Here is a 22,403-nt window from a genome sequence, read left to right as displayed (position 1 = left end):
ACACCAAAGCGAGGAGTTCACTGCCCCTGCTTGGGGTCTGGTTTGCTTTATCTGGATGCAGCTCTGCTTCTTTTTTGTCCTTTGTTTTATTATTATTATTTTTTTTAATCCTAACTGTTGAGCTGGAAAGCAACGCACGGAGAAGAAGGCGCTTTGCCGAGCGTGCTGTAGGCTGTGTGCTTCAGCTGTGTGTCTCCGCCACGGAACAGATGCTGCGGTTGCACCCCCGAGGAGATCAGGGGCTGGAAGCACGCCCTGTCCTTGCCACCTGGTAGGTGACAGGGCCAAAGGTGGCGCTCCCCAGGGCTCCTGGACGTGGGAGCTGCGGTGCCTGGAGGGAGGCAGAGCAGGCACCGGCACCCGCGCGCTGGGAGCAGATCACCGGCTTCCCTGCTGTTTCCCTGTCTCTCCCTGTCTCTGCTAAAAGGATTTGGCGTAAGAGGAATTCAGAAATCTTCTCCTTATTCTGCATCTGTCAGTGTTTCCTTGGAGGGATGTGTTATTTTTCAGCTGTCTGAGTAGTCTTTTCCAGGTGCAGTTGACGCTGGCATTTACAAGCCACGGGGTTGCAGATCCGTCCCGGTAAGCGCCGCGTGTCGGCAGCAGGTAGGACCCGCAGGTGCCTGCAGCCTGAGGAAATCAGCACCCAGCTCCCCGAGCAAGCCAGCCCTCTGAAAGCCTACCCCAGTGCTTAGGAGCCACAAACTGCCACTGAAATACCAAGCGGTGTTACTGCTGGGTTGGTGAGCAGCCATCTGGAGTCTCAAAACGCCACCAGGAAAAAAACACGGAGGGCTGCAGCATCCAGATACAGGTGGACAAGATGAAGGACCCCGTGCAGGAAACCTTAACTCAGCACTTCCTTGCCTCCCTCAGCTTCTGGCTCAGCACTAATGCTATTTTAACATAGTTGCGTGGCTCAAGTTGCTGTGATTAGAGCAGCAATTTGCTGTGCGTTCTTCAAAATTGCCAATCAATTTCAGCTTGAAATAGATGAAAGCCCCCACGTAAATGATGGCTGCTGTCCAGAAGGCACTAAGCAGTTTGGAAAATCTGAAATGGGATTCAAGTTGGTTGTACCAAGCGCAGGATCCCCAAGATCCCCTTGTGCATCCTTTAGCTGCAGACTGGGGAGTAAGAATGTAAGCCTACAAGGGAACAAAGAAAAAAAAAACAGAGAATTGTCTGGATTTGGTAGATCCCTTGGAGAACCTCGAATCTGGGTGAATTTCAGGCAAAAGAGCCTGCTATAGCTTGCGTGGTGGGAAAACCCACTGTGTTCCTGGCCATCCTCTGGCAGCCCCACGAGGGATGGATGCACCCAGAAGCGTTGGCACCACTGGCTGTGGCCATGAGCTCCTTGGGGCACTGGTGGCACCATGCAGCACCACGACAACACTGCACCTCCCCGATGATGCTTCTGCTGCCAAGGCAGAGCCTGCAGGCTCCGTTTTCCTTTGTGTTTCCCTCTTGTTGCTCTTTGTAGGGCTTTGCGATGACTGTCAGAGGTTGTTTTGTTACTGGGTGAATGGAGAACTTGGTCCAGGTAGCACTGGGTACCCACGGGTACGTCCAGCTGTCCAGTGCTTGCGTCCTTCTCTTGGAAATTGAGGTGTGCTGCTCCTTGGCCTGAGTTTCACCAGGCACTGCTGTTGGCGTGGCTCTCCTTTCATCTTTGTACATGGTTGAGGTCTGGGACAGCACCAACAAGTGACGGAGGGGTGATAACCACAGGGCCACGAGCAAGGTGCGCCCCAGGGGAGCACCTCAAGGTGCAGCATGTGGTGATTGTGCCAAAAAAAAACCCATCTCGGCCAAATACCGGGCTGCACAGCCTGGAGGCTCAGCACTGCAGAGCATCCCCATCCCAGCAAGCGTTTGCTGGGCCAGAATCTGCAGGAAGGCCCCACAGACCCACTCCTGTCGCTGGTGATGCGCTGACCAGGGTCTGGGCTTGGTTTTTCTGGCGGAATCGGTGAAACTTTGGGGTTACGCTTCAACAGGCTGCTTGCTGCTTGGTTTTGACTTTGTCTCCTTCTGCGTGGTGGGAGGCTCGGAAGTTTATCCAGAAAGAAGGTGGGATTTTGACCAGTTTCAAACGTGGGCGGGGTTTTTTAGCATTTTCAAAGAGAAGGGTGTTTTATTTTTAGTAGTCCCTGAGGTTTCCTATCACCGCTACTGATTAGCCCAGGATACTTTGAAAATTGCGGCCGTGTCCTCGAGAGGCTGGGATTAGATCCGTGGTGACTCATGAGAAAGTTGAACAAAGACGAAGTATTTGCTTTTGAGGAAAAATGAAAAAAGTCCTGATTTGTGGAAAACAAAGTCCTTAGCAGGGCTTCACATGAGGCAAAGACAAATGGGCAGAGCTCAAGCTGAGCGCACAGACACGCGTTTCCTCCTGTTGCATCGCGTCTTGCCTCGCCGATACTGCGAGCACAGATTTGGGTACAAATTTTTTATTTTTACTGAAGAATTGATTTCATGGCTGCCTTAAGTGAATAAAGCTGTGATGTATTAACTAATGTCAGGCACAGGATGTTTACCTATTTATCTTCTCTGTGGTGTTGCCTGTAGGATTTTTTTCTTCTGTTCTCCGAGACTCGTTAACGTTGCAGACATAACCGAGGTCCTCCTAATGAAACAATTGCAGCTCGATATGCAGAGCAACACCTCCAGCAAAAGCTGATAAATGCGTTTGTTTATGATTTTTCTTCCTGCTATACTTCTGCGGATGAAGAGCAGGGAAAGTTGGTGACTTCCCAGTTCCAAAAAGCCGGATGGAAGGGGAGCCGACGGGCAGAGGGCCGGGGACACGAGCACGGCGGAGTCCCGGGCTCGGTGATTCTGAGCTGAGCAGTGAATATGAGTAATAATCCATGACCTCACTGTGATTAGAGATGAAAGAAGGCTGATGAAGAGACCCTGCCGTGACACAGAAAGGAATTAGACATTGTCTAAAGCCAGGGCAGTACTGGAGCATTTGGATTTCACATCTGAGATTCACGGGTGAATAATTCAACACTTGAAAAAATGCCTCAGCCACAGTGTGACATCTCCACATCTTCTTTCAGTGATATCCAAGACTTTAACTAAACATTGCTTCCCAGGGAGTTGGGGCAGCTGTCCAGATAGTTCTCCTCTTAAATATCAGCATTCCAGATTGTTACCTGGATACAGATGGAGGTTTGGACCGATATCTTAGGAGCTGCAGCCTCTCCGAAGGCAGGATTTCGCCTTCAGAAGTTGCCCTTAGCGTTTGGCTGAACCCAAAACCTTTCCGAGTGAAAATGAAGAGACGTATCTTTATATTTAATTGACACTTTGGGCTAATTGGGTGAGCCGCTAAGGCCTGCGGAGTCGTGGATGGGATTGTTTGGGAATTTTAAATAAATGAGCCAGTTCTCAAAGGCAGATGTTGGGAGATTTATTAAACATGAGCAGAGAAGTGGAGGAAAAGTAGAATGTGTATAAAACAGCCTTGTAAAATTACTTGCTGTTTTATAAATGCAGGAGCCCTATAAACTAACCCAGCCACTTGGTTTTAGAGCCAAATACAGGGCTGTTAAATCTCTGCATTTGGTTAAACGTACAGCACTCTGGAAATGCAAGTGTTAACGTCTTCGTACAACCTTAACTCTGCTTCCTAGAACATATACATTATAATAAGTCTTTAAATAAATGATCACATATTATTCCTCAAATAATTCATCCTTTTTCTGAATTATTAGCTAAAAATGGATGGTATCTTATAATCATCATCAATTCAGACACCTTATCAGGCCTGATAAATTCTTTTCACTGTGTGATAAGTGTTTTGATCATTTGCTTTTCCTACCTACCCCCATTCCCTTTTTAGTCAGAAGCATCAGCTCCTTCAGAGGCACATCACAGGATGAGACTTTGAAGCTATTTCACCTGCAAAACGTGGCGGTCCAGCCGTGCCAGCTGGGTGAAACCTCTCACTCCGTTGCGACAACACGCTCCAGTCAGTGGTCGTGGTGTGGCTGCTGTAAGTCGTGTCAGGATTTGCCTTGTCTGGGGGACCCAAGGCTCCGAGGAGGCAGGAGCAGGGCAGAGCAGCTAAGCTGTCTGCTCAGGCTTGTGGTTTTCCTGGTGCCTGTCTTCCCCATTTTTGTGTGCACGTGTGTGATTTGAAAGCAAGAGCAAACCAGCAGGAGTAACCCCCAGCTTCGTGCTCCAGAGCTGAAAGCACAGGCTTTCCTTTCCCAGCACAGGGAGCATGCAGGAATGGCACGGAGCTGAAAGTTTAGAAAGGAAATCATATAGAAGAGGCCATCTGCTGTCAACGCGGTCATTTATATGTATATAAAAAGGAAAAATCCTTATAAAACTTGAAGTTGTTGCTGAATATCCAAGAGCTCTGGCTGGGAACTTTAATGGCTGAGGGGCTGCAGGTAAATGAGGAACAGAGCGCCCTTTGGGGGCTGCTCTCACCCCTGCCTCTTTCCTAGCAGCCTGGCTTACCTGGATTCTCCAGGTCTGTAGCAGACGTGTTTGTATTTGATGCTGCCCATCGCGTGTCCGTGGTAAGGAAAGCATTAAGGCAGTATGTATGAGAAGTGGGATGGAGGAGCCCTTCCTCCCGACACCCCAGATTCATTTCTTCCTGTGTCTAATCCAGGCGCTCGGATGTTCGCTCTTTCTACCCGTGCTTTTATGAAAATTCTGTGTATTTTAGAAATTAGCACTTTTTATCCTGAGTCCATATATGTTAATTGCTAATAAGAGACAAACGAGCCTTTCCAAGATTTCTTTTTCACTATAAAATTTCTAATTTGGAGATATTAGAAAAGAGAAATGTTTACCCCACTAGGGTTACTGCAAATATCCTGATGAGCTTTCATATCCTCCTCCAACACCAGCAGGCTTAATTGCCCTCTTTAGTCCAAACTTCAATGCATTACAAATTCATGCAGGAAAAAAAATCATTTTTTCTCTCTTCTTTTTCTTAAACCTGGTGGTTAACAGTGATGAGAAGAAACTATTTCTAATAGGGGATCTTAAGAGGGAATTGTAAAGTTTAGGACTGAGCCTTTCCTTCGGCGTACCTCTGTGAAATCCATTTCCTCACGCTATTCTGGCTCTGCATTAATCCATATCTTTAAACAAAATTTTACACACCATTCTTCAGCTGAGTTATTCGATAATATCCAGTGTGCAAGGAACTGTGAAGCATCCCCATTCTTAGAAAGCTTCTGTAATATTAATGTACTTGACCTTGGTCTCTCATATTTCCTGATTAGGTTCACAGGAAGGGATTGCGAAGCTTTTAAGATACTGTCTTGTAGACCTATACGTAAATACTGCAGTAGAAAGAGAATTTTGGTAATAAGTTTATTTAAATGAAGCAATTCTGCCCATCAAGAAATCTCCATCCTGAACTATTCTTTAATGGCTTTTGTTATTTTAGACTAGCCTGATACATAATTAGCTTTGGAGAGGTCCTTGTGTTTTTGTAAGGTTAACACCCACGTATCTCACTGAATTTTCAACCTTTGCAGATTGGAGTTTTTAATCATTTCCAGCCTAATTTTCTCAGAAATGCAAGCCCTTAACATTTCTGATTTATCTTAACTTTATAGCCAGCGACTGAGCGAAAGCTACACGTTGGGAATACCGTTGCTTTTAAGGAGGAAAGGCAAAACGCAGTGGTACAGTAGAGTCTGCCTGCCGTCCTGCTGCCCATGGTCCCGCGGGCAAAGATTTCTTCAGCTCCACAAAGAAAACTTTCTATTGCAGCATCTGCATTTTCCCGTTCAGTTTAAGACTTTCCAGCACGTTGGGACAGAGTACGGTATCTCAAGCTTTGTTTTTATAAATAGCACAGAGTTTGTTAAGTGCCCTCCTGATTTTACTGCCTACGATAAATCCTGCATGGTGCGGATGCGCACACCTAGCTCGGACTTTGTGTCCTGGTTCTGTCTGAACCAGGGTTTTACCTCTCACGCAGGCTGAAAAATGCAGGCAGCCGAGGTAGGGGATGCTTTTTAAAGGGTCTCAGTTCCTCTGTTTTGGCTCTTGTTTTGCTTTGTGGTTTATTGCTGGTGGTGGTTTGTGGTTTTAAGATTTGTTTGGTAAGCCTCGTTAATGCACTGCTCCCTCTCATCCTGTTCTTGCCAGCCTGCCGTAACAATTTCTTACCAGTTTGCTCTCAGATCCTTCCGAAAAAACCTTTGTATAGATGTTGTAGAGCAGCATGGGGCAGCACAGGGTAGAGCTGTGCTTTTCCTGAGCATCGGTCGTGTTTTGATTTCCTGTTTACTGGAAGCAGGTCGGCTAGGAAATAAGAAGCCCAGCTGATTTGTGACCTTCATGGACCTACAGAGCAAATCAGTCCTAAAACACGTGCCTGTGCCATGGCACAGGACGTCTGGCTTCTTCTCCTTCAGATCCATTCAGGTCTAACACCTTCCTCCTCACCCAAACAATGAACCCAGGCTCTCTTGGCTTTCCATTGCCCTTGCTCCTCCCTGTTTGTTTTTGGGTTCACATTCTCCTTGCTGCTCCCATGTTTTCAGTCCTTCTGGTTTCCTCAGTCCTACTTGGACCTTTTTTTGGCCCACGAGGTTCCCATTTTCCCCTGTTACTGCTCGGCCTCACCCTGCCCCTTGCACACGCGGGCTGCAGCTATTTTTCTTTGCCTTCTGCTGGCTTTGTCTTTTGGGTTTAGCAGCTGTCCTTCCCCTAGCACGGCACAGCTTTTTGCTGAAATACACCGTGCTCCAGCCATTCCTTCACGCGTTTCAGCTTCTCAAGGCTTTTAATTGCCGCCTTTTTCCCTTTATGATATACTGCTGTTCTTGATGTGTGAGAATACATTTACAGAGAAAGCTCCTTCTGTATTTTACATGTGCTTTGTCAGGAAGGCTATAATTTTGTTCACTTCCTTCCTTTTTCCTTAAAGTTGTTTGTGACGGGTCTTGAAACACTGGCACCTTATGTCCTCTCGGAGTAAGGTCAGAAACTGTCATTTATTTCAGAATCTGCTCTAAAATAGTCAGCTCTTAATATCTTATCTCGGGGTCTGCTGGAGTTGGGGCTCGGGCTCTGTGATAATTGTTGCTTCTGCTTTCAGCTGAGAAGAAAGTGGAGGCTTGCTATGAATATTAACAAGCCATCCATCCTTTACACCTTCTGGGAACACACGAGTTCTTAAATTGTTTCTTCTTCTCATGATTTTTGTGTTCTCCATTTTCTCTGCAAGCTCTTTTTTTATCAACTTCATTTTTTTTTTACCCCGGATTTATTCCTAATTGGAGGCTTTTATCCGTATTTATATCTAGGTTGCCAAACCTATTCTCAGTTAATGTTTGTTCTGTCAAACCTCACCTCCTCGAAGGGTTTTGGCTGTCTCACAGCTGGATTTAACCCACTAAGGCCTTCTTCATCATCTCTTTCACTTTGGCCTTTTGTCCATTTTCATCCTTGATAAGATGAAAGTCCAGGGAACAGCTAGGGGATTGATTATTTCCTCTTCAGGTTTTTATGGGAAAACAGCTCTGAAAAACTGGAACCCGTAAGTCTGGCATCCATTTCATGGACAGGGGAAGCTCTCTGTGATGGGCAGAGAATACCTTTCCTCATTAATTTCTCCTTTTGAACCATTCCGGTTCTGGAAACCTCATGTACTTTTTATATTTTTTCTTTTCGTGTTGTTGGGCAAAATTCAGACCCTTGGCCTAAATAAGAATATAAATATGTGAGTTCTTGGAAAAATGGGTTCAGCAGGAGAGGCACTTCTAGAGAACCTCTATTTAGAGGCTTAGTAGTAAAATCTATCCCCATCTGCTGGCAAGTGAAAATTTTTATCAGTTCACCCACCCATTGTCAAATTGCTGTGAAAAAGCAAGGGTGAGGTAGAATCCTTGGGATAAAAGGGATTTGGGAATGTCAGAATCCAGCAGGAAAACAGCATCGTTGGGGTCAGTCCTGCCCCGCGATGCTTTCTCCAAGGGAAGCTCTCTATCCTATGTCCTGCACAGGTTTCAGTGGGGCTCAAAGCGGGGGAAAAAAGGATATTTTTCCCTGCAGAGGCCTTGCTGCCCGTTTTGTCAGCACAGAAGGAGGTGTGCAGTGTGGTGGCCTTGCTTTGGCGAGGAGCCGTGCGGTCAGGGCTGCAGCCCGGCGAAGCGAGAGCCGCGCTTTGGCCTCTTTGGGAGAGCTTTATTTCTGTTTACGTCTGATTCGTGGCAGATGGCCCTGAACTCTATCTTTTAATTCTGCCTGAGAGTTAATGAAGTCCAGCAAGGGCAGAAGATGTTGTTAGGAAGAGCACAGCATGTTCCGCATCCATTCGTACCGGGGAGAGAGCTGAATTCTTTTCTACTATTACTCCGCTGAATGTAAATATCTCAGAGACATTTACATGGTATTTCTTTTTAAGCATATAATGTTTTCATTCAAAAGTATCATAATTCTTAAAAGACCTGTCAGAGGCTCTGACATGTAATTAATTTCTCTAAAGCTCTTTTTTTTTTTTGTTGAAAGATGTAACCGCATATATAGAGCTCCTTCCAACACCTGCGCTTATTCACAACTCTGCAGAAAAAAGCCACATCTTCTGCTTTGCTTCTTCCCCCTCTTCTCCAGAAAAAGATTTTCCTTCGCTGTGGATACTCCCTCTCCATCTACCCCCGTGATCTACAACAAATAAAAGCGCTTGGTATGTAGAAGGTGTGTGTAAATAGGAATTGCCACGTTGGGTTTTGTCTGGGTGCTTGCGACCTTTTGTTTATTCAGCTCCAAGCTGAAACACTCTTGCAACTTTAATTATGGAACAGCTATCACTAACCCCTAATCTAGTCCATCTAATACAATTCCCATATGTGTAGGTGGGCTTGCAGTCAGTCTGGCAGGCTGTTTATTTTTACCTGGTGGATTTATTTATTTTTTTTCCTCTGCTTGGGAGTGTATTAAGCTTCAGCAGGATAGTGCTGGTGCCGAGGACACGTGGCCAAGCCCTGGATTATGCAGCAGGTGTGGCATGCTGGTGTCCATGGTCCCCTCTGAGTGCTTCCAGGATGCTGCTGAGACCGTGGCCACTTTCTCTGCAAGATGCCAGGAGCTGAACCACATCTGCCTCCCAGGGAGAGCTGGCAGAGGCCAGCCTTGGAGGATTTGTTCCCTGGGCTGGCAGCTGAGACCAGAGCACATCCTCTCCCCGTGGCACTGCTGACAGCAACGAGGGATGGACCCTTACCTATAAGATGTCCACTTGGGACCTTGCCCTGCTGGGGGAGAAGGCCATTGTCGGGTTGAGAAAGAAGCAAAGCAGCTTGTCGCTGTCTTTGTAGAGTGCACCCTTCGAGCAGAGGCATGTTTCCCTCACAGTTGTGTAAACCAGCAGTGCTTCCCCTTTCACCTTGAGGAAAGTGCTAAAATCCAAGATGTACAAAGAAGTGTCAGTTCTAAGTGAACACAAAGCCCATCATTTCCTCGACTCAAGCGTAGAAGCATGTCCAGATGTTCTAGTTGTGTAATTCGGGCATTTCTTCCTTTGCTGTAGGCAAATAACCGGCACCCCCCCACTTCATTTCCAGCTGGGAGCATTGATTACATAGCTCTTGCTTTCTGTATGTGTTGAATTTATAGGAAGAGAAATAAGGACAAGGAATATTGGGTTTTTACTCCAAAGAACTGACAAAAAGGTGTCCCACCAAGTGTGCACAGGCTCTTGCTCACTGGGAGTAGAGAGAGCTCGTGGGGCCTTAGCCTGGGCATCCATCAGCTTTCGTTCTCCGGCCACATCTGTCTTTGGAGACAGTGCTCCACACCTACAGTGCCCATGAACCTTCTCAGGTGGCTTTTTAGAACAGAACAAAGTAGTGCTTTGGGTTACTTGGCCACCCGGGCTGAAGAACACCTGCTCCCAAGGTGATGGACCTGTTCTGAAGGCGATGGGAGGTGTAGATCCAGGGATCCGTTTGGGTGCTGTGTTTGTGTTCTGCTGGACACGTGCACTCCACGGAGTTGCTATCAGCTTTTGCACAACCCCGTTAGTGTGAGTAGTGGGAAGATGTAGGGGAGACACGAGGAGTGGAGAATGCTCTCAGCTGTGATGCTGAGGGTTTTTCTGAGATGCTTACAGTCCTTCACCTGCCGTGAGCTGGAGGGCTGAAGGGGATTTCTCCAGGTCACCCAGTCCTGTGTGCTGCTCTCACAGGCAATTTTTTCTTGTCCTTCTTCCCATTAATTTGTCCATCTCTTGCTTTAAACCAGTTGCATTATTTTCCGTCTCCACTGTTTGCTTTCTGCAACTTCATCCCTTCCATCTCCCTTCATAGCCAGTGTCTTTTTCAGTTATGCCAGCCGTGATCTTAGCAGACCAAGGCCCTAAAATACACGGCACAGTCAAGACAAGCCTGTCCTGCCAAATTCATCCCAGCGGCTGAACCACCTGTGGCTGTCCTTGTAGCCCAGCCTGCCAAGCTGTGCTCCTGCCCTCCTCCTCCCCCAGACACCTGGAGCCCATCTGACTCCGTGGCTTTGACCATCCTCTTCCTCCATGCACTCCGGCTCTAGTAAAGTTCATAGACTTCAAGCTGGTGACTGAATTTCCTCCTGCTGGTTCTTCACAATAGCGTGACCTCAGCCATGTGTATCTTCAATGGCTGGACGTTGTCTGCAGCCCGAATCCTCTCCCCTTTGTTCTGCTGTCTGCACATGGCTCTGTTCTGTGCTCTCCTGCTACCCGGCGTATTCTCTGCCTATTGCCTTTATACCCCAGGTCTCCTTCGGTTTAGTTTTTCTTCCCAGGGACCCAGCTGTTCTTCTCCTCTTTGTTATTCCCAGTCTTCGGTTTCCTCTTGTTCTGCATTGCGTCAAGCCCCTTTGTCAGCTTTTCTTTCACGGTAGCTGGTGTTTCTCCCTGTCCGCCTTGGGAGCTGACCTTTCGTGGTCACGGCGCTCTGGAAAGGTCCTCTTGTTCAACAGGTCTCTGCAAACTTCAAAATTGTCTGGTTCATTTGCACTTCATCTCTCTTCAGCCGTGTCTGAAGATCCCCCATCTGAACTCTTTTCAGTTCTTTCCAGCTCGTTTCTGGAGCTCGGCTCCTCACTCTGAGGTACCGCAGCCAAGGCTACAGGCACAGCCCCTCAGTTCTTGCATTTCGGCCTCCTCTTTGTCTTCTCCCATCTTTGGATCACAGCCACCAGACACTTCCCTCCCGTGCCTCCCTCCCCTTTATGCACACACATCCCCCCAAATAATAATAAGAGATTAAAAATCGCCCAGGTTTCCAGCCCCATAGACTCCCTTTTTCTGCCTCCGACTGTCTGACCGCATGCTTGCTGCTCGCTTGGCGTCTGCCCAGATGAGCCCTGCTGCCTCCTCGGGGTCTGCCCATTACGTCCCCGGGAGCAGGAACAAGGGGCAGACAGTCCCGGGGGCAATAGGGTGGTTGGTGCCTTCCTGACAGTGCTCGGGATCTCTCTTTGTAAGCTCTGGTGTTTTATGTCCCCATTCTGATCTTCTCTCTAGAGATGTTTTGTGTTTTGCAAGTGACACATCCACACTACTGGAGAATTACTGTTCCTGCCTCTGTGTTATGTTTTATTCAGTGCAAGCCATTATTTTAATACGGCTATGACGATGTTACCCGTTGAAAACAGGCCGGCTGTGTCATTTTGCACCAAACTGCTCGGATCAGGTACATCCCAGCAGAAGTCAGACCAGCAAACCAGCGCAGAGGTGGTGCTGGTGCTTTTGAGCCATGTGGGGAGGTGGAGGACATGACCACGGGTTTGGGTTTGTTCTGCTGGTAGACCAAAGACTTGACTTGCAGCACTGAGCCTTGTATGGCAGCACTAGGTCACCTCTTGTCCTTCAACCTGGGTCCTATAGGTTAAAGTGAAAAACGTTCTGTAGTATCCTGATTTGGTTTCTGCACTTGGATAACTTGAAATATTACCATGATTCTCCCTATGAATATAACAATTACTATTAAACGTTCCTGTGATGGCCATACTCCAAGTCCTGTCTAGGACTGAGGCCGTGTTTTTGCTGGTGCTGTAAAATGAGAAACCACGGCCCATCCTTTGGAGGACAGCAGATTGAAACCAGGTCCACTGGACACAGCATGAAGCTGCCACCTGCATTACCACAAGGTTCCCTGGAGGCCAGCGGTGTCAGCAAGGTAGGAGGACATCATTAGAGAAATCAGCAGAATAAAGCATGGGTACAGCCTCTGAACCCACAAGTCCCTTAGCTGCAGAGCTTCACAAGCAAGGTGTCCAGCACTGTGGCTTCCCATTGACTTGGCATCAGCTGGTGGCCATCAGAGGGCTGGAGCCTGCACCTCGAGGTGTTGGCGTGCCCTGGTGTGGCTGTCCCCGTGCCAGGGGGTCCCGTGGAGGTTTGCAGCACCAAGACGATGCCTGCTGGCCCTGACATCCTGCTCGTCGCGGGAAGGAGGAGGTGCCCCTGCTTGCTAAGCCTCTCCTGGAGCATCACCTTCACACTGCGGAAGGATGGTGGGGATCAGCGTGCGGGAGTGCTGGTTATAAACGTCTGTGTTGTGGAGATGCCGGTCTGATCAGCCACGAATGCTCTTGGAGTGCTCTGAAGTGAGCCCGTGAGCAGCAGGTTCAGATCTGTGAACGCACAGAGCCAAATGTGCTCGGTGCTGGCTCCAGCGAGCTTCTGTTGACCATGGAGGGAGCCCGGGGCAGCAGGGAGAGGGGGCTTAGAGGAGCAGACCGACTCGTCCTGAGCTTTGAAATATGGATTTGCATCAAAGTCAAACTCTCCGGGTTAGTTAAATATTCCTCTAAATATGCAGAGGAGTTGGGTTACTGATGCTTGTTATTCTTCTCTTTCTCTCGGTGTCACAACATCTTTAAGTTTGGTGAAGGTTTCACTTACTGAGGCGGTTGTAAAGATTTCACATTAATTAAGAGGACTCCACTGCAAATCTGAATATGAGTGACGTTCGGCTGCTGAACCCGGGGCAGGGAGCACTGCAGGATAATCAGGCATCGACGACTGTGGGTTTAAAAACAAAAAACGATGCTTTGGTCTCATACCTGTTGTGAGAGAGAAAAAAAAGTTGAGCTCGAGTTGCCAGACGTTAGACTCAGTCTTTAATTTCTGGTCAAAGAGGCACGGTTCTGCTCATTGGGAGCATCCCCTCGGGTTGTTCTCTGCTGCCCGCTGCTCCATGTCCATGCCGATGCACGGCAGCAGGTGGCATGGGAATGAGGGCAGCTCCCCGAGGAAGGAGTAAAAAGGGTTTTCAATGAAAAATGAGGCTAGATACTTCTTCCCCCAAATCTCCTTAGACGAGATTTTTCGTGCCTGGCAGCGCTTGGAGGAGGAGAGCCAGGGCAAGCAGTTGTCGCGTGGGATATCTGGGTTTTTCTTCCAACCCTGTTGTTGAGCTGCTGTCTTCTAACCTGGGGCAAGCTCCCTCTTCTCTGTGTGCCTGCTAACCCGTCTGCCAAATGGAGAGAATAATGCCTACCTGCTTTCGGAAAGCAATTTCAGGTGATGGGAAAGGCACTGCAGAAGTGCGGAGCGCTGCTCCACCTCCTAAAGGAGGACTTCAGGGAAGGAAATGGGGATATATATCATTTTAACCCTGCTGAAATACATTGGACTTGGCTTTTGGAGTGGAAAAGTGAAAATATGATAGCCTAAATAAATAGCATTTGTCCTCTTAAGCAGGGTGAGGGCAGCATGTAATGTTGTGGGGCTTTTTTTATTGTTGTTATTTTTTATTCATGGTTCCTTGAGCTGATTTTGGGAATTGTACTGACTGTGGTTATGTTTCTGGAAATGTGCAGGTTGGCCAGATGCAGTGGGGCATGGAATGAACAGAAAGAGGTTAAATTGATGGATGACCAACAAGAGCAGGATTGTGCCTCAGAAGACCAAGAAACTATCCTGATTAATGGGGTGAAAGAAAATGGTAAGGAACTTAATTACAGTACATGAGGGAGCAGTGACAACTTGCAAGGCAACTTATTTTCCTAATTCCTTTCGTGTATTTAATTTTAGTGGTTTGCAGGTATCTCCATGATACGGAGCAGTAGGGCAAGTGGGTATTTTCTGCACTCCAGCTATGGTTCTACAGCTTTTGAGGTCTTAACAAGTACTGCTTTGGCCCATGCATATGCATGGTTGGAAATGTTTATGTGCACATGGAGTTTGAATTATGGATTTTAGTTCAGTTTGAATTATGGATTTCAGCTCGGTTTCTTAGGGAAAAAAGTCATAGGAGATTATGCAGCCCCTCTGCTGGGAATCTTCCCCCTCTCTGCAATTACATAAACCAGTCTCAGCCCAGTTTAACTGAGGGTTTTCAGTCCCTACAAATTTAGGGGAAATTAGAGCTTGGGTTACAGACCTGAATTAGCACCCAGTGCTGGGGCAGAGCTTGATGTTTTCATCCTAGGCGTTTTTATGGCTAATTTTATGGATTTTTAGAACTTTTGTTGGCCTACAAATCCTGCAATGTGTGCATATAAGCTGGACCCTGCTAGATATCTAGGGCTCGGTTCTCTCATGCCGCGCGTGTTCAGATCTTGCTGTCTTACCACCGTGAGGTTTGCCCTAGCGGGAGCGTGTAGAGCCACATGTTGTTCTCATTCATTACCCAAAACCTGGAGCGACTCCAGGCACACGGGTGCCCGTCAGGACCCCGCAACATGTGCTGGTGGCAGGTGAAGCGTACGCTGGCGCTCTCCCGTACGGTGTAATTTTGAAGGTCTCCGTCTTTGCCAGCCCATCTTGCTCATGACTGCACACAGCTGATGGCAGCTGCTGGAGCTACAAGGAGGTTTTCCAGCCGTCTGATCGAGTAGGCAGTGAAATCAGTAAAGACTGGGGTGATTTCTAGAACCCGGTACCACATCCACGAGGTTAAATTAAACAGGACTTAAGAAGAGCTTTAATTAAACATTGTTGTGTAGGAGTTGCTGCCGAATCCAAAGCGGGGAGCTCTCAGCAGGTAGCTCTGGTGCCACCATCTCCCTGTTGGTGACATTAGGGCTGGGGCTTCTTGCAGCCTCTCACCCTCACTACAAATTGGTGCTCGCTGCAGCGGCCGCGGTTAATCCAGAGCAGCCTGCAGGCTGCTGAAATGCACCCTCAGGGACTGGGCTCCTTCTGGAGCTGATTCACAACAGGATGGTGCAGTGTTCTTCTGCTAAAACTGCCCATATGCTTTTGGATGGTTATTGAGTTAAACCTGAAAAAGGCTTTTTTGGTGCTCCAGTATTTTTCTTTTTTTTTTTTTTTAAACTGTGGTCTTTTTAGAGTATTACTTGCTTTGGAGCTTCAATTGATTTTGCGCCTGATTTTAGGACAATGCAGCCCCTGTAAAATCGAGCTTGGGCATTTCTATTTCACAAGAGTGAAGTTTACTTCTGTAACTAAAAAAAACCCACCTGCAGACAGCTTATCTTATATTATAACATCTCTGTGTACTGAATGCAGTATTTGAGATTGATTTTGAGCTCTCCACCTCCCTCTTTCTTTGAGTCTTGCAGCATTCACAGATATTCTTTTATCCTCAAATTTTCCATGCTTCCTGTCAGCTCCAAGCTGATTTTTATTTTCTTCTACTTCTAAAGTGGACATGCACTGGTTAATTTGTTTTGCTGCTTAAGGGAAAAGATACCACCTCTGCATTTCTGATCTAAAAATGGTGGGAGGGACCCAAAACGAGCTGTATTTTGCTTTTTAACCCTTCTCGGGGAGGGAAACAGCACCGATTTCCAGCAAGGCAGTCTGTTCGAGCTGCATACAGGCATTGAATTGCATTTCTGATCTGGTGTGTGTACCGCTCGGAAGGTTTGAGAAGCTGGATGGCTCTGACTGTCGCTTGCACGTACTGGCTTAAGTCTTGAACAACAGCTCCGTCCCTGAGGCCTCCGGTAGAATATAACTTGGGGCGGCTTTTGGGATCTGCTCTGGGGGTTTAGGGCAAGCCATGTCACAGCGGAGCGGCCCCATACTGCGTGGCTGGGTGCTCCTTTCTGTCTGTCCCAGATGGATGCACTCGGGTGGCTTGGCACGCTGTCCTCCTGGTGGGACGGTGCTGTGGTGGCCGTCCTCGCAGGGACCAGGCTCACCCTTGGGTAGGGTGGCTTTTGGAGCAAATGTCCTTGTCACAGGGGATTGCAGGAGCTACCTAGGTGCCACATCTCTCCGCGTGCCCTGCTCTTGCAGCGGGCTGTTGCTTCAGTGCTTGTCTCCCCGGAATACCCATGTGGGATTCCCAAAATCCTCATCGTGGGGCCGGGATGTGCTTCTCCACGCTTCCCAGTGCCACGTCAAGTGGGGCTGCCTCTCTGCTGGCACCGAGCGGGGTCTCACCCCACCAACCTGGGGTTTCAGCGAAATGGTCGGCCAGGTAAGCTGTGTGCTGGGACAAAAGCAACAAAAGCTCGAGGCTGGCAGAGGTCTCCGCCTGTTCTGAATGCATGCATTTGTGTGTTTTTATAGTGCAGAGATAGCCGAGCGTGTTCATGGATGAAAAGACATTGCATTTCCATGTCAAGGGTCATACCGTCCGCTGAGCCAGGAGTCGGATAAAAGAACATTCATAATTTTACTTTGCCACAAAAGAGTGCTACAAGGCAAAGAAAATTAAAAACCCTTAAATTAAAAAAAATCCTTACGTTATGCAAAAGGCATTTGAAAGATGAGGAACAATGGGAAGAATTGCAAAATCAACAATAATTTTAATAATAATTGCCTTAAACTCTGTGTTTCCTCCTGCTTTCCATCCACAAGGACGAGAAGGCTGCCGGTTTTTTAATCAGCTGTAACTTTGCGACCCTGCAGCAGCAGCGCAGCTCAGGTGCGTGTCAGCTGCAGGTGCTGCAGGAAGGATGTTTTGCTTCTTTAAGAATCTTATTTTTCTATTAATTTTGCCAATGTTAATGGGAACATTTTTATTAGGCTTGTTTTGTTTTTTTAATAACCTTGTCAGATTTGAAAGGCAGTATCCAGGTAACGGTATGTATATTAGGAGGAGAGAACGGATGGTTTTGGTTTTTTAAACATAATCTTGTACCTCTTCCAACTGGCTGCGGGGGGCAGAGTGTTTACCTCGCTGGTTTTCGTACATCACAAAATTAATTAGCTGCACGAGTGGAAGATTGCGATCTTGCGGGGAGGAGCCTGCCGCCTTCCAGGCAGGCGGTGGGGAAGAGACGCCCCCAAAAGCAGGGAGAATGGGAGCGGGGTGACGGGAGCTGCGAGGTTTGTAAACTCTCCTTTTTTTCTCTCTCTCCCTTCCCTCCCTCTCTCCTCCCGTCCCTCCAGAGCCACGCGCCCCGGATGGCGAGGAGAGGCCGTGCGGCGACGCCGCCGTCGCCTTCCCGGCCCTGACGGCCGCTCCGAAGGAAGCCCAGGCGTGCCACCGCGCGCTGCCGCCCCTGCCTTCGAAGAAGCCCTGCTCGCTGAGCCCGCCGTCCCCGCTGCGCCTCACCGATGTCCCCGAGCACGCGTCGGACGACTCCTCGGCCCACGCCATCTCCCTCACGTCCTGCGTGACGAAGGGCATGAGCTCCTGGTCGCTGCCGGGCGACTGCGAGAAGGCTCCCTTCAGCATGATGGAGCCCGGAGGCATGTCCGCCCTGACCGGGGACTGCCTGATGCAGCCGAGCCGGACCTGCCTGGGCTGCTTCATTGAATCAAAGGACGGCATTGATGCAGAGCCGGGAATAAGCTTGAAAGTGGGGGATATAAATAGGGATTATGACACCTGTTCGGTCTCTGATATAGGGATTCACTGCATGAGCACAGGAGAAACCATGAGATATGGGGATCAACTGCTTTCAGACCAGCTTTTAAGCTTCCCTATGCATAAATCGAGGGCAGCGGACAAAAGAGATGCAGAAAAATCTGACAGTGATTCAGAGGACCCCACTCAGAAAAATTATTACGAGGGATTACTATTAGACAAATGCAATGGTGAGGAACCCTTACTAACAAATCCCAACCAGGAATGGGGCTATTTTGAATCTTTCATTAGCGAAAGTAAAATTGAGCTGCTTGACCTCTGCTCCAAAAATGAGCTTTCTGTAAATCTGTTTTCTGAGGAAGATGTGGATAATTACATGTTTGATGATGATGATTCGACCTTGGGAAGCGACGTCTGCTCCTTAAAGATCAGATACGAGTCTTTCCAGGACAACGTGCGGGAGAAGACCACCGCCCTACAGGAGGACGCCCAGTTCAACTTCTTCCCCAGCGTCTTTGGCAACTGCACCAAAAGGGACAGCAGGAGCACCCTGAAAAGGGGGCCTGGTGGTGCCGCCGACCCTTCTCAATTCAAGTCTGAGGAAGGCATCATCTGGGGGGAGGAGGAGGAGGATGGTGAGGAAGAGGATGGCGAGGAGGAGGAGAAAGCTGCCTTAAATAAATCTTGCAACAGCACGGAGGTGGTGCAGTACGTGGGCTCCAAAAGGAGCCATTTCTTGGACTCTGTGAATTCCACAGAGGACTCTGGGGAGTTCAGCGACGACAGCACGTGCACGGAGTCCTCCTTCGATGTGCTGCGGGATATAAAGGACTGCAGCCGGTACCTGTCCCGGGACCACTCCAGCTCCTTCATCCAGCAGAACTACGGGCTGCGGGCGAAGAGGAAAGTGCGATACAGCGACGACTACCTGTACGATGTGGACTCCATTGAGAACGAGAAGATCCTGGATAAGAAGGAGTGGCTCCCAGATGGGCCCAAGGAAGAGGATGACGACGAGTGGTGCCCCAAGAAGCGGCGAAAAGTCTCTCGCAAGGAGCCCCCCGTTATCATCAAGTACATCATCATTAACAGGTTTAAAGGGGAGAAGCATATGCTGGTGAAGCTCAGCAAAGTGGATGCCAACGAGACAACTGTTACCCTGAACGAGGAGCTGCTCAGCAAATACGAAAAGCTGGCCCCATTGAAGGGCTTCTGGCAAGAGAGGCAGCAGAGCCGGCTGGATTTGCTCAGATCGTCTCTCTACCACAAGCAGAATTTCTATCTTAACGGCTCAGATGCTTCGTTCCTCCCTCACCCACGGAAGCGAAAATGCAAGCTAGCAAACAGGCACAGGATTCAAAGAATTAAAGCCATTGAGCAGTCAGTGAACAAGCTGGGCTCTTGCTCCTCTGATCACAAGCAGCCTTGCAGCAGTAAGGAGGATGCAGGCCTGAAAGGGCTGCAGGCATTAGCCATCGCCACCCCCAGCTGTGCGAACGGATTACATGTAAATGACATCACGGGCATCGCTGCCGTGAAATGCAAATCGCAGGAACGGGAATACAAGGGGACGGAGAGGAAAGTGCTCCGCAGGATCAAATTCAAAAGTGAAGCCAGGTTGAAATGCAAGAAAATCAAAGCTGCTACCAACACGACGGAGGGCTGCCCGGCGCTGGAAAACCAGGACTCGGCAGCGCGGCTGAAGGACGAAAATGTTCCGTGTGCTTCAGACAGCTCCCGTCTCCCGGAGTGCCATGAGGATAAGATTGCTAAAAATTCTGCTTTCCTACCATCCACCTCCTCTTCAGACAAGCCTCTGCCATCTGCTAATATCACCACCAATGTACCCCTGATCCCCGGAGGCTATCTGCAGACACTGTTAGACGCTTCGGATTTGTCGAGCAGCACTGGCATCTCATACTTCACCCAGCACCCCTCTGAGCAGCAGCACCCGCTCCCCAGCATCGTCCCCGCAGACAAGCCGTTCGCCGGCCTGCAGCCGTCGCAGAGCTGCGTGCTGTCCCCGCCGTCCGAGTCCGAGCTGCAGCAGTCCCCCGGCCACCTGGAGATGGAGCAGAGCAGCTTTGGCAGCGTGTGGCCGGCGAGCAAAGCTGCCGGCAGCAACCGGCAGGAATTCGCCGGAGAGCTGCGGGAGGCCGCGGCGCTGTCGGGAGAGTTCGGCGGTGCTGCGGGCACCGACGGCCTCCCGGCCTCCGGCTACCCTCCGGTCAATCTGAATAGCAGCAAACTGCTCTACCAAAAAAATTACATGCCGGATAGCCAACAAGTGCAGTCTGATGATTCGTATCAGTCGTGTCATTTTAATAATGGAGAGGGGCGCTTTCATTTCCAGCGAGGTACACTAAGTACAGATGATGGCAGACTCATTAGTTTTGATTCAGTGGGTTCATTGTCAGTTAGTTCTAGCAATTATAGTTCTTTAAGTTTAAAGTCTTGCGAAAAGGACGGCGAGGATGATATTAATGACGATTTCTTGGCCCACTGCAGTCCCAAGCTAGTGATCCAGCAAAGCATAGATGAAATCACCCCTTTGAAGGAGTCCACGGACCTTTTAGACATTTCCAACTTCACACCCGATAAGTTCCGCCAGTCGTCGCTTTCGGAGATGTCCCCTCCAGACACTCCCAACCTTTCCCCACAGATAGCCGGCTCCGACACCAAACCCCTGGGCACCCTGAAGGGCTTCCCGGAGAGCGCCCAGGCCGCTCTGAGCAGCTCCGAGAAGGTCAAGTGGAACTGCGGGGTCCTGCAGACCGAGGATCAGGCAGATAATGGGTTTACTTTAAATAATCACCAGTTTCAGTTCCATATGTTCAACGATGAAGATTCTGTCAGCCTTCTTGAAAAAAGTCCGTGCTTGTCAACATTTAATGAGCCATCTGGTCAAATTAGCACCAATAGCAAAGTGTCGAAATCTAAGAGGAAAAGTTCATCCAGCAAGAATGTGGGTACAAACCAAAGTTCTTCCCAGAAAACCACCAGGAAAAAATCTCCCAAAACCAACAAAGGCGCCGAGAAGCCCCCAGGGAAGAACTCCAGGCAGGCCCCCAGATCCACCAGGAAGGGGAAGAACGCGGCGGGCCTCAACGGCGAGAAGGCCCAAGCGGGTGGCAGCAGAGCCGTCACCCAACTTGCCGGCCCGGCCTTGGTGGCCAAGGGGCTTGCCGATGGCGTTCAGCATTGTGGCCCGGCCGCCGGGAAGCTGGGCAAGCACAACGGGCTGGCCGGAGAGTGGGCGCTGGGGAAGGACGGGGGCACGGGCTGGTCGGAAACGGGCCTGGGGAACACCACCGGCCTGCTGGATGACGACCAGAGGGAGTTCGAGGAGCCCTCCAACATCTTGTCCAACATCGCCTCGGGGATGGCGGACGTCCAGAGGTTCATGATGGCCTCCATCGAGCCCTTGTGGGGGCCCGTCGGCCACAACAGCGTGCCAGACATATTCCGGTCGCCCGAGTCAAACAGCCTGAAACTGAAAACCCTTAAAATTCTGGCAGGGACGCCCCAGGAGTCGAAGAAGAAGGCGAACGGCGGCTCACCGGGAACGGCGAAGAACCACAAGTCGAACAACAAGGGCTCAAGCAAAAACGGCAAAGCTGCCGCCTGCGACCCTGGTCGCCCCAACTGTTCAACTGGGTACAATACAGACATTCACTCTCCCTTTTTTGATAAAAACTATAGTAACCTGAGCACTTTAGGCAATAACGGACCTACCCATAAAAAACTGTACCGTCATAAATCGAGTTCTAAATCACTGAGGGATGAGAACTGTAAAATAAAGCGAACAGACCGCGAACAGACCCATAAGGACCCACCTGTGACAGCTTCTTTTGAGAAACTGAGGTAATGCTGCACCAAACTGGCTGGAATGCCCCTTTAACTTTCCTACTACCTGCTAAGCCCGCTGTTCCTCATTTTTTCCTTCCTGAAAGCAAAAGTTGCATGAAAAAGACATTCCCCTTTTACAGTTTTGGTTGTTTATTTTTTTTGTTGTTGGTTTTTGGGGGTTTTGGTTTTTTATTTTTTTTATTCTTTTTTTTTTTTTTTTTTTTTTTTTTAAATGCATGAAAATAATTATTACTTGCAAGCTACCTAAAAGAATGACCAATTTTCTGGCTTGGCTGGGGTTAAAAAAAACTAACAAGGCTACTCTTTTCTGCTGTTTGGCTTCTTCAGTTTTTAATTACTTATTTATTGGGGGAAATACAAAACAAAATGATTACATGCTCTTTTTAATGATTTTGCAAAGGAAAGACTTTTTTTTGAACATTTTGTAAAAAATAAAACACAAAAAAGAGGTTATGCATCCAAAAGCCAAGATCTCTAAACTAAAGGCTCTTTAGTTTGAAAATGAAAACTCATTCATAATTGAGCTTCATGTGGCAATTTTGAGTGCTTTCTAGCCCCCTCTGCTGTTTATCTCCTAACCTGCATCATAAAGCTTCATCTCCTGTGTCAGAGTTTAGCGCATTTGATCCTGTCGTGGTGACTCCACACGAGCTAACTAAGATGGCATAAAATGTTTGGTTTTTCTGCAGGGAATCAGACTCCATTCTTCTTAAAGCAGAAACAACATTTTTGGTTTTTCCTGTATTTGAAGAAGAGACTCCCTTTTCTAGAAAAAAGACGTTTGATGTTTGTTTCTTTTTTCCGTTTGTTTTTTTC

General features: G+C 48.6%; 1 protein-coding gene across 1 annotated transcript in view; it reads left to right on the top strand.

Moving 5' to 3' along the window:
• NEXMIF (neurite extension and migration factor) overlaps window positions 1-22,403 on the top strand; it is a 133,803-nt gene that overhangs the window by 106,249 nt on the left and 5,151 nt on the right. The window contains 3 exon segments of the mRNA XM_084534094.1: window positions 13,807-13,931; window positions 17,297-21,581; window positions 22,277-22,403. Of these exon segments, the coding sequence (XP_084390220.1) occupies window positions 13,856-13,931; window positions 17,297-21,581; window positions 22,277-22,403 (4,488 nt within the window). The 5' untranslated portion in view covers window positions 13,807-13,855.

The sequence above is a fragment of the Aythya ferina genome, assembly GCF_964211825.1.
Source record: "Aythya ferina genome assembly, chromosome: 13".
NCBI lineage: Eukaryota > Metazoa > Chordata > Aves > Anseriformes > Anatidae > Aythya > Aythya ferina.
The sequence above is the reverse complement of the archived record's forward strand: the minus strand, read 5'-3'. Positions and strand labels throughout refer to the sequence as shown.